Below are 13,967 nucleotides of genomic sequence, written 5' to 3'. Positions count from 1 at the left end.
ATTTCCTCCACCTCACCCTGCTTTAGGCAATTATTAATCTGCTTCCTGTCTGCATACATTCACTTTTTATGACATTTCATAAACAAGAAATCATACTATATGTGTTTTTTGTGTCTGCCTTCTTAACATATTTTTTAAACATTTATTTATTTTAATGTTTATTTATTTTTGAGAGAGAGAGAGAGAGAGAGAGAGAGAGATAGACAGAGCAAGTGAGCAGGGGGGGTTGGGCAGAGAGAGAGGGAGACACAGAATCTGAGGCAGACTCCGGGCTCTGAGCTATCAGCACAGAGCCCGACATGGGGCTCAAACCCACCAACTATGACATCGTGACCTGAGCTGAAATCGAGTCAGATGCTTAACTGACTGAGCCACCCAGGTATCCCTATCATAATATTTTTGAATTCATCAAAGTAACAGTACATATAAGTAGTTTCTTTTTATTGATAAACAGTATTCTGTTGTATGGATATACATTTTGTTTATCTGTTTACTAGTTGATGGACATTTAGGTTGTTTCCAAATTTTGGCTATTATGAACAATGCTTCTGAGAACATTCATATGCAAATTGCAAATCTTTGCATGGATGTATTTTCATTTGTCTTAGGTAAATACTGAGGAATGTAAGTCTTCATTTTGTGCTTTGAAATTGTCTTCTTCTTCAATGATCTATCCTTCCTACATAATTTTTTCTTCATGTTTGTTTATTTTAGTGCCTTTGAGTTTCATTCTATTTCTTGACATATGGAATTTTTAGTTGTCTACTCGTATTTAAGAGTAGGAGACTGATAACATTTATTGAAAGCTCCTAGTGAAACATTTTTTATTGAGTTTCATGGTGATCACTGGATTATTGAATATCCCATGTCTACATCTTTAGGCTGTTCACTTGGCTTGGTCAGATTCCCTAGGGAAGACTCTTCTAACCTACTGCTGATGGGTACACTATACAAAATGTATCTTGCACTAAGCTCCCTGAATTTAGTGTGTATCACTGCCCTCAACTATGCCTAGTGTCTCCCAGTCCACAATATCTGTGTCATCTCTCCACTGAAACAATCTTCAATCTTTGCCAGTGTGGAGTGAGGGACAGTAATACGGCTATCTGAACTGTCAAGGGGAATGGGGATCTGACAGCTATCCGAAAAGAATACGTTAGACTCTTCAATTCTAATTATTAAATGAAGTTTCTACCTCCTGAAATCTGGTGTCTTTCTTCAGTTAAAGTAAGACAACCCTCGTATTTGAGGCAAAGGTAAATCATTTGAATTCTAACGTGACTTTTCTTGAACCATCTGGTATTTGAGAAAGATGGTGGAATGTATGAGTCACTCATCTCATCAGAGATGCTAAGGTCTTATTCTTTGTTTTTGTATGGTCAGGAAAAAAAGTTTCCCTCTTCACACAAAATCCAATCCAACTCTTTACTGAGTTATTATTTAATTGATGTCCCTTTAAAAATAAATAAAAGATTAATTTAAAAGATATGCACTTTAATGGCACTTTGCATCTTACAAAACTATGATTGAAGATAGATACTCTTCTTCATGTTATCTAAAACCTTTTAAATAAGAAAGCTTATATTATATGTGTTCTTTTAATAACCAATCTTTCTCAAGATTAATTTTTATCTTTTCATGAATCAGACTATAATTACTATATAATTCAACAGTTCTATTTTTGCCTTACTTGCCAGGAAAGTAAAAGTAGAATTCTGGCTCAGCTGTGGCACTAAGTTCATTTTAGATGTAGAATAACATTCATTTCTCGGCCTCTATTAATATATTTTGTTGTCAAAAAATCTTGATGGCTTTATTTTTATCTTTAATTATTTAAGTTGCCTCAATTTTTATACAATAGGCAAAAATATATGTTCCAAAGGATGAGTTGAATTCAATAAAGGAAGACAAGGGGTATCATCTTTATTTAACTCAGTTTCCTTTTATTTCCCCAAGAATATATGTTTTCCATATAAGCTAGAGCTTTGGGGATTTATAAACATTTTAATAAAGTGATCTTTTTTGTGATGGGAAGAACTGACCAAAATATAGTGTTAAATGCTGCTTCATGGCAATATAAATACTCTATGATCCCTTCTCTACATATAATGTAAACAGAATACAACAAAGTCCCTTAATAATATAAAATGACCTGAATATGAACTTGACCAAGGGCAGAATTTACTACATTCAAATTGACAAAGCCTATATGTAAGATAAGAGCATGATAATTCTCTGTTGAATGTAAATTTCCTTTATATTTACCAAGTTCAAATAAGAAATGGTTAATTGCTTAGGTGTGAAAGCACTTGTCTTCTATTAAAGGTTTTTAATCAAATAATAATTTTTTTGGATCCAGTATTCTTAAAATTTTAGGACTATCTGGCTAAACTATCTTACAAATAGCAGAGATGGCAATAAAGTTCCTTTTAGCACTCCTGATCTACAGTGAAAGTGGCAGAAAACACCTAAGAAAAACTGAACTATTTCCTGCTGCCCTCAATATTACTTTTTTAAATGTCAAATCACAAATTTTATCAAATAAACAAAAATCTACTCTTTTACTCATAAAGCTCTTTATATATATATATATATCTATCTCCATATATATATATGAATATATATATGAATATATATATTCATATATATATTCATATATATATATATGGAGATAGATATATATATATATATATATACACACATATATATGGATTCACTGATTTTAACACAAACTGGTAAAATGGCTGCATGGATTACTAAAATGCATATAACTGATCTGAGCCTCACAGTTGAGTTAATTTTGCATAAGACCAGAAATAAATATGGCTAACCAAAATTTCAAATACCTTTAAGGTATTTGAGAAGAAAAATATTTCAAGAATATTTCAAGAAAAAATATTTCAAAATATTTATATTAAGTAATTTTATAAATATTGGTAGAATAGTACATTTATCCAAAATTTTTATTTCATAAAAGAATATAATTTAAAAAGTGCATGCTATGGGGCGCCTGGGTGGCTCAGTCGGTTAAGCGTCTGACTTTGGCTCAGGTCATGATCTCACAGTTGGTGGGTTCGAGCCCCGCGTCGGGGCTCTGTGCTGACAGCTCAGAGCCTGGAGCCTGTTTCAGATTCTGTGTCTCCCTCTCTCTCTGACCCTCCCCTGTTCACGCTCCGTCTCTGTCTCAAGAATAAATATTAAAAAAAAAAAAAAATTTTAAAGTGCATGTTTTACCAAGGATTTAAAAATTATTTAGAACAACATTATGGGGCCAGATCGGTGTGAATATGTTTTCAGCTGTATGAGGCCATCAGAAATTTTGTTCTATATTAACAGATTCTATTTTGCTTTTAAAATGACTGAGCTTTCCTCTGGGAAGGTCTGGTACTACTCCTGAAGGGTTTTATCTTGGCTTCAGAGTAGTCTTTATCTAGAGTTTGAAAAATGTGAGTTTCAATGCTTACTAACTTCAATTTACTTCCTTCCAAATGTGTGTATATGAAATGAGCAGTATATTAGAAAGCTAGATTGCTTGCCCTGAGAAGCTCTCTTATGTGTCAGAAGGTTACTTAAAATTAATTTGCTACCTGACAATCTAGACATGCAAAATCTTAGATCCACAAAAGGCATTCAGAACCCAAAGTTCATAAACTCTAGAATAGCCCCTTAGCCAACAATGTTTTGCGAAATTCTGACATAGTTTACTTAAACAAATATTTAAGTTTTTGCCTCTGAGATGACACTATATGTCCAGAAAGCATTCTTTGTCACTTTCTATGACATTTTTTTTTAGAAATCCATTTCCAAGATTAGAAATAGCTATATTTAATCAGGCTAATCATTAAAATGAAATATTTTGGTATTTCCAAACCTCAGATGTAGTAAGTTTCTGGGACTCAGTCCTGTAGATCCCAATGGGAACATCTCCAGTAGAAGAGCACAACTTCTGGTAAAGTCTGGCATAAGTTCTGATCCATAGGTCATCCTCAGTGATTTTCATCTATAAGATATACGAATCATTTACATATTACATCAAAAAAGTAAAAATACAGTGGTTGGTTTTCACTTTTTAAATGTAGAATTCATTAAAACTTTGAAATCTCAAAGTGACATTCGTAAGTGCTTATCCATGTATTGAACTTAGTCATAGCATTTCACTTCAGCTTATCCCTGGGGTTCCTCAAACTTCAGAAGACCAACCACTCAATTTGTGGCAGCAGGACATTATATTAGTTCAACAGAGTAGACAGTAGTCACATTGTATTAGTTCAATATTGGTAGACAGCAGTCACTGTTAGTTCACTGGGAGATGTTACAAAACGTGTAGACTTTGTGAATGTTGCAATGATTACAGGCTGCCACTAAAGTTTAGCAGGCAGGGTCTGCCAATGTTACAAATGCTACAAGTGCAAAACACACTCCAGCACAAAAAGAAACTGTCCATCCAAAGTCCTAATAACTCTCATAATGAGAAAAAGGTGTAGCAGAATGAGTACGGGACTCCCAGACAGAAGGCATAATTAAGTACTAGTCATTCTTCACTCATCAAAAATCTTAATAGTTGGCCAGTCACTTCACTGAATACGCCTGGATATAGTGTACTCATTTTTAAAACTAAGGGGTTAAACGTCATGTCAGAAACTGTCTCAAATGCCAGCTAGAAAAAAAAGACACTGGTTCTGAATTTTGTATAGAATTGCTATTTTCATGATTATTAACTTAAAATAATGTTTCCCCGAAAATTTTTTAAAGAATTAAAAAAAACTATGATGATATTCTTTGAGCACATATTAGAGGAAAAAAGTGACATATATGAGTTAGCCAAACTATACCACAGATGGATTTCAGAAACATCTCTTAGAACAATCTTCTATTCCAGCAAATATTAACTTACAGAGCAAAGAAACCCTGATCCTGGTGTAGTATCCAATCCCAACAGAAGTCTGGTGATAGAAATCATATAATCCTTTACAAATGACTGCAATATAAACAAAATATGTATTTATTATGTGTATGAAATGTACAGAATAGCTCAGTGAGAACATCTTACCATTAACCAGCAAAAGGTTACTTCCCATAACACATCATTAAGCCCCCACAAAAAAGGAAATAAAAATCTATCCTGTCAGTGTCTTAAATACACAGGTACAGTTAAGATGTCCATAAGGAAATATGGGGAATGATTGTTTTATGGAGTATCCTGATATGCTTAAACTTTATGTATGCTATCAGTCATGATAAAAGTGTTTTTAGATTTTCAATACCAAAAAACTATGAGTTAAAAAAAATAGAGAATATTAAAAAAAAAAAAAAAACCTTGAAAACTAAAATTTGCAAGGGGATAATTCCAAAGGGTTTCTTTGGGACTAAGCTCCTTGCTAATAGAATAAATTTCTAATATTTCAGTAGGTCTAATTATTAATGATTAATATTTTAGCATTAAATATCATCATCAAACTATTTGAAATGGTAGCATATATTTTGATATGTTGCTAGAATACTACTCAACAGAGCATTAAGTTAACAATGCTTCCAACTTCTTCAATTTATTCTTAGCTCTGAGTGAAAAGAAAAACTTTCAACCAATACTAGTACATTTTCACCATGCCATGTAATTATTTCATAAACTATATAAAATGACTGTTTTGAATTTGATCTTCAAGTGTTAAAAAAAATGAAAAGATTAAATAATTGTCTAGTTATTTTGCATAGCAAAGACTTTTTTTAAAGGTATAATACCTTTTAAATACATTTACTAGACTACTTTGTCCAGCACTTTTTACCAACAGCAAGCATCAGAAAACTAAACCCTCCCACTTAAACGAGCACATAAGGAAACACATCCATTCCCTTATCTCAGGCCAAAGAAATGGCAGTTTGGTTTTAAGGTGTGTTAGTGTTCTTGTAGTTATCAAGAGCAGTGGTGACAAGCACTGTCCAACTTCACTCATAACTCAGTGTGTGTGCTAAAGAAGACTTTTAAAACACATTCTCAAGAACAAACTGAGGGTTGATGAGGGGGTGGGCGAGAGGGGAAAGTGGGTGATGGGCATGGAGGAGGGCACTTGGGATGAGCACTGGGTGTTGTATGGAAACCAATTTGACAATAAATTATACTTAAAAATTTTTTAATGTTTTTATTTATTTTTGAGACAGAGAGAGACTAAGCATGAGCAGGGGAGGGGCAGAGAGAGAGGGAGACACAGAATCTGCAGCAGGCTCCAGGCTCCGAGCTGTCAGCACAGAACCCAATGCGGGGCTCGAACTCACAGACTGTGAGATCATGACCTGAGCTGAAGTCGGATGCCCAACCGACTGAGCCACCCAGGCGTCCCAACAATAAATTATGTTTAAAAAAATAAAATAAATACATTCTCAACTACTTAAAACTATTTTCCAAAGCGAAAAATTGAAAGCGCTCATGGAAAAGAGAGTAAACTGAGGATTTGGCAAATAACCATTATAAATTATTTTTTTTAATGTTTATTTATTATTGAGAGACAGAGAGAGACAGAGCATGAGCATGGAAGGGGCAGAGAGACAGGGAGACACAGAATCCGAAGCAGGCTCCAGGCTCTGAGCTGTCAGCACACAGCCTGACACGGGGCTCGAACTCACAAACCGCGAGATCATGACCTGAGCTGAAGTCGGACACTCAACCGACTGAGCCACCCAGGCGCCCCCGTTATAAATTATTTTTGAGTCAGATGTGGTAATACAGCTAATTTGTTCACTGTGTTTGTCACTGAAGTATTCCTTATCCAGAGATCATTTGTCCTGTAACGTCATCAGGTCAAAGACAAGAGGTAGGAATGAGCCAAAAAGGGACAGTCCCACCTGATATCACAAAATCCATGCATTCAATCTCATATAATTCAATCACAGAAGAATCTTTTTTCAGTTTCCTTTAGTATCTATTTAATTTTATTTTCGATAATACTTTTTTCTCCCCCACCCCTCCCTGACATCTCCGCAGATAATACTTATTTTTTTAAGTAGTCTTCACACACAGCACAGAGCCCAACATGAGGCTGGAACTCATGATGCTGAGATCAAGACCTGAGTTGAGACCAAGAGTTGGACGCTTAACAGACTGAGCCACCCAGGAGCCCCATTAGTACTTATTTTTTAATCATTTGTTTTCCAGGTCCACAAAGAGAAAAATTAAGAAAACTATTAAAAATGTACAAGTGATCTGTGTTTCAAGTGGGAAGGAGAAAAAGGATGACTGAGAAGATATTAATAAAGAAAAACAACCTTCTGGTAAGTTAAAAAAAAAAAGTACCACAAGAAACTCAAACACTATACAAATATGGACTCATTTACCACAGGGATGAGGTTGTGAGTAATCAAATGAGATGTGCATGGTCTGAAGATGTGGGTTCACACTAACCATGGGATAATTTATCTTTCTGAGCCCTTGTGTCTCCTCTACTGTGATTGATAATACTGTCTATATCAGAGTTTTCTTTGAGGAAGCAAATGATATTATGTCTAGAATAGAATTACATTAATAGTAAATCACTGTACAATTCTAGTCATTAATAATAGTTCTTAAATACATAATATAAACATTTATCCTCAAGAGGATGGGTTCAAATCATTAACCAAAAAAATTAGATGGCATTTAGTATATATCTTAAGAATACACGCATGCTTGTTATATAATTTTAGAAATTTACTTATAATTTCTAATATCTTTTTTAACCCATAAATGACTACTCTTTACCGATCTGAAAAATGAAACATAACATATCTTGTCTGATGTCAGGCAAAGCTAAATAGACAGTTACTACTTTGAAAATTATTGTTCTAGTTCACGCTTTCGGCGCTAGCTTCAGAAAACACCAACTTCCTACATTTGTATTTATAACAACAAAAAAAAAATAAGGTATAAATGAAGAGAAAGAAATAACCACTGCTTTCCACTTCTATAGAACAGTTTCCCTTCTATTTACCCCATATATTAGCCTTTCTAGTGAGATTTTATTGAAACATAAGATACCAGGGCTAAGAAATCTGAAAAACATTGGTGCATAATGACATCCACCATTTGACTGCTAGTGACATAAAATGTTCAGTTTCAGGATTGCTCTTCAATCCCTTAAGAGATCAGAAGTATATGTGTGGGAATGGTGTGTGGGGGTGGAGGTCCCCCTCTTGGAGTGCCCAGATAATGTGTCTGGAAACTTCAGGGTGAATAGGAGTGTTTATTCTCCTCTGTTGCATTTGTTCCTGGACTCATCTGGCATAAGCAGATGGTTTGTGACATTGCTAGAGGCATATTCAGGGGCATAATTAGCCCGAAGGCCAGCTCTAACTATCTTCAGATTAGTTTATTCAGTCAAGCATTGCAAAAGAGGGTACATAAAATACATAATCAAAAAGAAAACAGCACAACAAAATGTTTGAATACGTAATTTGAGATTAAAGCTATCAAGTAATTTAAAGCTCCATGAATACCTTTTTTCTCTTAATAGAAACATTTATAAATTGTCTGATTACTTGAGTCAGAGAATATGAAATATTACTGCTGTTCAGTTTCTGGTAGCCTTAAAAAAAGATTAAAATATATTGGTGTAAAATAACATCTCTAAATATCTTAGCTATGATCAAATGACAACATTAACTTTGGTGTTCAGGAACAAACTAAATGTGTTTTAGATGTTGCAAAATCTTTTTAATATATTTTCTAAGGTATGCGATAATTAATGGATATTTAAAACATCCTTGGTTTATCAGTTTATTGACATCAATTTGGTGTCTTATTTCCAAAAAGTGTGCATTATGAAGAAGGGTGTCTTTTTTTTACTATAATCATTTTTTTCTTAGCTTCTTTTTTTTAGTGTGGTAATATGCTGAGAGTAATAGGCAAAATGTATTAAAATGTCACAGTAAACACTGTAGGACACTGATGCTAAAGAATAACTAAAAATTATTTCATAGATTATTCTGAAAAATAGTGTTTTTCTTACAAAATATTTCACAGGCACATTTGTCATGAACCACACAAAATAAAACACTGAATTACTTCCAAAACCAATCTTAAGGTAACAGCTGCATGAGAAACACTAGAAGGATTATTCATTTAATAAAATCTAAGTGAGATTAGGATAAATATGATAGAGAGAAAAGAAGGAAACACCACATACCTGATACAGAAGTGTGTCCAACATACTGATGCTGAACACCCTCCCAGCAGCAAAAGGAAGTCGAAACATAAAGGCCAAATTAGAACCTTTCTCTCGTTCTTTCTGTTCAGAAATTTGAAATGGAAAAATGTGTGAGGATTCTATATTTTACGTTTTTCTGCTTATGTTTTCCTGATACATGTGAAGAAGATATTTTCATTAAACGGTTGGTGGCTACAAATGTACACGACTTCACACATTGTGGTAAGTGTATATAACTGCATTTTTAATACGTCCCTTTATTTTTCATGACCAAGTTTTCTTCACCAGTTAAAGTACCCAATAATTAAGGAAGGTTAATTCTCTCATATATTAAACACGTGTTTACTCTTTCAAATTTTTATTTAAATTCCAGTTAGTTAACATACAGTGTAATATTGGTTTCAGGTGCAGAATTTAGTGATTCAACACTTACTTAGACACTGGGTGCTCATCACAAATGCCCTCCTTAGTCTCCATCACCTGTTTCACCCATCCCCCGCCCACCTGTCCTCTGGTAACCACCAGTTTGTACTCTAGGTTAAAAATATTTACTCTTCATACATATTTCTGCAAAAGACTTGAGGTAATATAATAAAAAGAACAAACACAATAAAGGACTTAATAAAATGCAAAAAAAAAACCCTAAAACCACATAAAGTATCATAACACCTGGAAGCTTTGCTTTTGGATATTCTCCTATGTGAGGACACAAAAATAGGCAGGTAGGAGCCACCACATCCAGGGGTTTTCAACTTTCTGTCATCTGAGTTTTCATTTCTCTAAATACCTTTAAGTTGTGCCCAGCCACACCAAACTGCAGCTAAGTTCTTTAAATGCCAAAGAGGAGGAGGAGGAGGAGGAGGAGGAGGAGGAGGAGGAGGAGGAGGAGGAGAAGAAGAAGAAGAAGAAGAAGAAGAAGAAGAAGAAGAAGAAGAAGAAGAAGAAGAAAAAGAAAGAAAGAAAGAAAGAAAGAAAGAAAGAAAGAAAGAAAGAAAAGAAACTGTGTGTGTGTGTATTATGTGTGTGTGTGTATCACAGTGTATGGGAGTTTCTTTTGAAAAATTTTGTTGCAATTAACTTCCCTTAATAAATGAAGACATGAGAGCAAATGCTTGTGTAAGATTGTACGGGGCTTCTTAAGAACGGAAGTTATCTTTTACTTAGCCAACAGTAATCTCAAAAATGCTGGTTTCTGCCACCTTTCCTTGGAAAAAATAGATACAGCTAAGCAAATAAAAAACTCATATCTTAGCTATGATCAAATGACAATGTTAACTTTGGCGTTTAAGGCAAAGGAAGTAAGCTCCTGTTTCCAAAGTAGCAAATCTGGAGGAAGGGAAGGAGAGCCTCCCATACCCCGATTTGAAGACTGTGTGCAAAAGACTACTGCTCAAAGAATGAAAGAGGACTACTGCCCTTGCTTTTTGTGAAGGCATGAGGGTGATTTGACCCCTGGGCTTCCCCTGGACAAACAAATGAGGTCTGTCCAAGAGGACAGATGAGGCTCTTGGACAGATGAGACCCTTCCAAGTAGTGACACGAGTTATTACACCACATTCATCCCATCCATCTGGTTGAGAAGACTGTCTAGACTATAAGAATATCCTCACTTGAGATTGTAGGGAGAGGGCAAAAGGAAAAATAAGCAAGTGGTGCCCCAATTTTTGTCTGTGTCCATTACATCCTAGTATATTCTCTAATTTAGGAGGCAAGGTGTCGAGAACGCTTAGTTTGAACAGTACGTGTAGGTGGTTTGGAGATGACTTCTCAGTTCTTCCCAGCATGGATATTGATGAGTCAGATTGGCTGTCCGATGAGATACAAAAATTCCTTCCCCAGATTAAGATTCTACCTCACAGTGGATAATATTCTCATCTTAGAGAATTCACTGTTCTTAATGTCAGCTCTGAAAATCCTCCTCATTCTCTAAATGGTTATTATGCTTTACACACTCAGAAAACACTTTCTTATCGAGGGGTGCTGCCCTTCTGTGTATGTGAACAATTCTGCATTTGTGATTTACTCTCTTTTTTAGTATTAACTTCCCTTATAGTGGAGAAAAAACACTGAAGATCCTATAATAAAATTTTTGAGTCCTACTAATTTTTAAGTTACATAAAAAAGTAAGAGCTCAAGTAACTCATTCCATCTTGATGAGAATACATTCCACAATTTCTTTCCTCTAGACAAAGAAGAAGTTGGATTAATTTCTTAAACCTCCCTTTTATAAATGCCATTTTATATATGGGGGGAAAATTATACATGACTAACACTTAGTCTTACCATCCACTCCAGTGTGATTCTTTTTTTTTTAATTTTTTTAATGTTTGTTTATTTTTTTGAGAAAGAGAGAGACAGAGTGTGAGCGGGGGAGGGGCAGAGAGAGAGAGAGGGAGACACAGAACCCAAAGCAGGCTCCAGTCTCTGAGCTGTCAGCACAGAGCCCGATGCGGGGCTGAAACTCACAAGCTGTAGATCATGACCTGAGCCGCAGTCAGACGCTTAACTGACTGAGCCACCCAGGCGCCCCTCCAGCATGATTCTTGGGACAGTATCATTTATCTACCCCTCTGTCTCTCAAAAACAACACATACACTAGCAGTTATACATTGGCAGTGCACAGTCCAATTGAAACTGCAGGAGTGTCATTTGGCCTGCGTGAATTTACTGAGGCTGACTAAGTTCCAACACTTAACCTAAGAGTCTAAATTTCTGATTCCTTTTACATTTGGAAAATCTGATATCATAGGTCATGTCAACAACTGGCCATAATTGAAAGCATCTGCTTCCTTTTAGATTCATTCTTTCTTACATATGATTCACTTGATTCATCTGTATCACCTGGTTGTACGGTCAGGCTCTTGGTTTCCACTTTGGAAGATAAGATACGTAGTTGGAAATGAGTCAAGAGATCTGTTAGCTCATATCTTGTTTAAACAGTAACTTATATCAGAAATAATATAGCAAACTAAAAACACATTTAAAATGTGTGTTAAATTAAGGGGGAAAAAAGGAAAAAAAAAAAAGCTTTGACTATTCCCATGGCTTCGGAAAAAACAAAGCAGTGCAATCAAGAAACACTTATCCATTAACTGTTATGTATCAGGCACTGAACTGGGTTGATAGGATGCAAAGATGATTAACAGAAGATTCCAATTTTGCAGGTATTCATAGTTTTGCTTAACAGACAGACTTAAAATCAAGTATTTACAAAGCCATGTGATGTGAGCCTGTAGAAGTCTAAGTATTAAAGAAGCCTCACGAGGATGCAGATGGTGTCGTAGATGAAGTGACATCAGAGTAGAGCCTTAAAAGACAAGTTTGCCAAACAAACAGGAAGCAATCATGCATTCCATGTGCATGATCTTATTCTGCTTTTTTACAGAATAAGAGATCTAAAATATTTACAGTTTCATTAGCTTTGGTTTTGAGAAAAGCAACAGCTATTCCTTCTTGTGCTTTTATAAACTATAAAATAAACTACCTGTATGTACTTTTCAAAAATAAAGGTAAGTTCAGTACCATTTAATGTTGTTCAAAAGTTATAGTTCATAAAACACAAGTATACTTTTAAAAATTAGTAAAATAAGGTAAATCAACAATAATTCCCATGACAAGGGAAGGTCTGAAAAACAAAACAGTATGTGACATGCAGATATCTCACTGAAAAGAGATCAAGAATTAGAACCAAATAAAATGTCTGCAGAAGCAGCTGATAGTTCTTGCTGGGGGAAATTTTGGAACAGGAAAGGTTAGAAAATACCACTGACACAATAATTACAGGAGAAATTCCACTCTGACTAGGTTATCAGCATAGACATGATGTTTTGAAGAATACCTGAAGAAAGACTTTGCCCAGGGGTACCTGGGTGGCTCAGTCAGTTAAGCGTCTGACACTTGATTTTGGCCCAGGTCATCATCTCACATTTTATGAGATCGAGGCCTGCATTGAGCCCGGCACTGACAGCACAGAGCCTGCTTGGGATTCTCTCTCTCCTCTCTCTCTCTGCTTCTCACCCCATTTGTGCTCTCTCTCAAAAATAAATAACCATTAAAAAGGTATTAATAATTATCCACATAAATAACATTTTATCACTCCTCCAGAGTGGATCAGGTAATGCTTTTCTACATTCAAAAGAAATAGAAACTAATACCAATATTTTCTTCAAATTCTTTGTGGACCAGTAAGGGAAAAGGTAAATATTTGCTTAAAAACAGGATAAAAATCTTTCCTAATGAATCAAATCTCATGTAGGCAGCTAATACCAAACTTGCATTCAGCCATTCTAGTACTTTGATTATGAACAAAAAGTAGTCCAATTATTTGCACACACAAAAAAAGTAAGGACATGTGTTTTGTCTGTTCCTATATATCTATCTGTTCCTCCCATCACATTACAAATTGCAAGTATTTATTCTATTGGAAACCTCTAGCATTTAGTAAGGTATTTGGCTCATAATTGGTGCTTAGTAAATATTTATTGGCTTCAGTTTAAATTGAGAACATGAAAAATTTGCCTTCTTGCTTTTACACAGTTCATATGTTGAACAAATAATTCTGATAGTCTTCACTTATTTCTCCCAGAAGCTATCTCCAATTTTTATCATTTTGCTCTATCACTGACTACAAAATGATATGATTTGCAGACATGACTCTTTGCAGTCTGACACCAGTTCTGTGACACCAACTGGATGTCCTACAATTCAATTTAATTATGACACTACCCAGAGTTGACTCAGACCCCAGAGGTTAAGGGGCCTCAGTCCCACAAGACTACCCTCAGTCACAAGTCC

General features: G+C 35.1%; 1 protein-coding gene across 3 annotated transcripts in view; it reads right to left on the bottom strand.

Annotated features, from left to right (window-relative positions):
* KCNT2 (potassium sodium-activated channel subfamily T member 2) overlaps positions 1 to 13,967 on the bottom strand; it is a 360,405-nt gene that overhangs the window by 46,637 nt on the left and 299,801 nt on the right. For all 3 annotated transcript variants that reach the window (XM_042976234.1, XM_042976237.1, XM_042976236.1), the window contains 3 exons: positions 9,153 to 9,254; positions 4,895 to 4,978; positions 3,872 to 4,000 (listed from right to left, as the gene is read on the bottom strand). In XM_042976234.1, coding sequence (XP_042832168.1) covers positions 3,872 to 4,000; positions 4,895 to 4,978; positions 9,153 to 9,254 — 315 coding nt within the window. The remainder of the gene's footprint in view (positions 1 to 3,871; positions 4,001 to 4,894; positions 4,979 to 9,152; positions 9,255 to 13,967) is intronic.

This window comes from Panthera tigris, chromosome F3 (assembly GCF_018350195.1).
Source record: "Panthera tigris isolate Pti1 chromosome F3, P.tigris_Pti1_mat1.1, whole genome shotgun sequence".
Classification (NCBI taxonomy): Eukaryota; Metazoa; Chordata; class Mammalia; order Carnivora; family Felidae; genus Panthera; species Panthera tigris.
The sequence above is the reverse complement of the archived record's forward strand: the minus strand, read 5'-3'. Positions and strand labels throughout refer to the sequence as shown.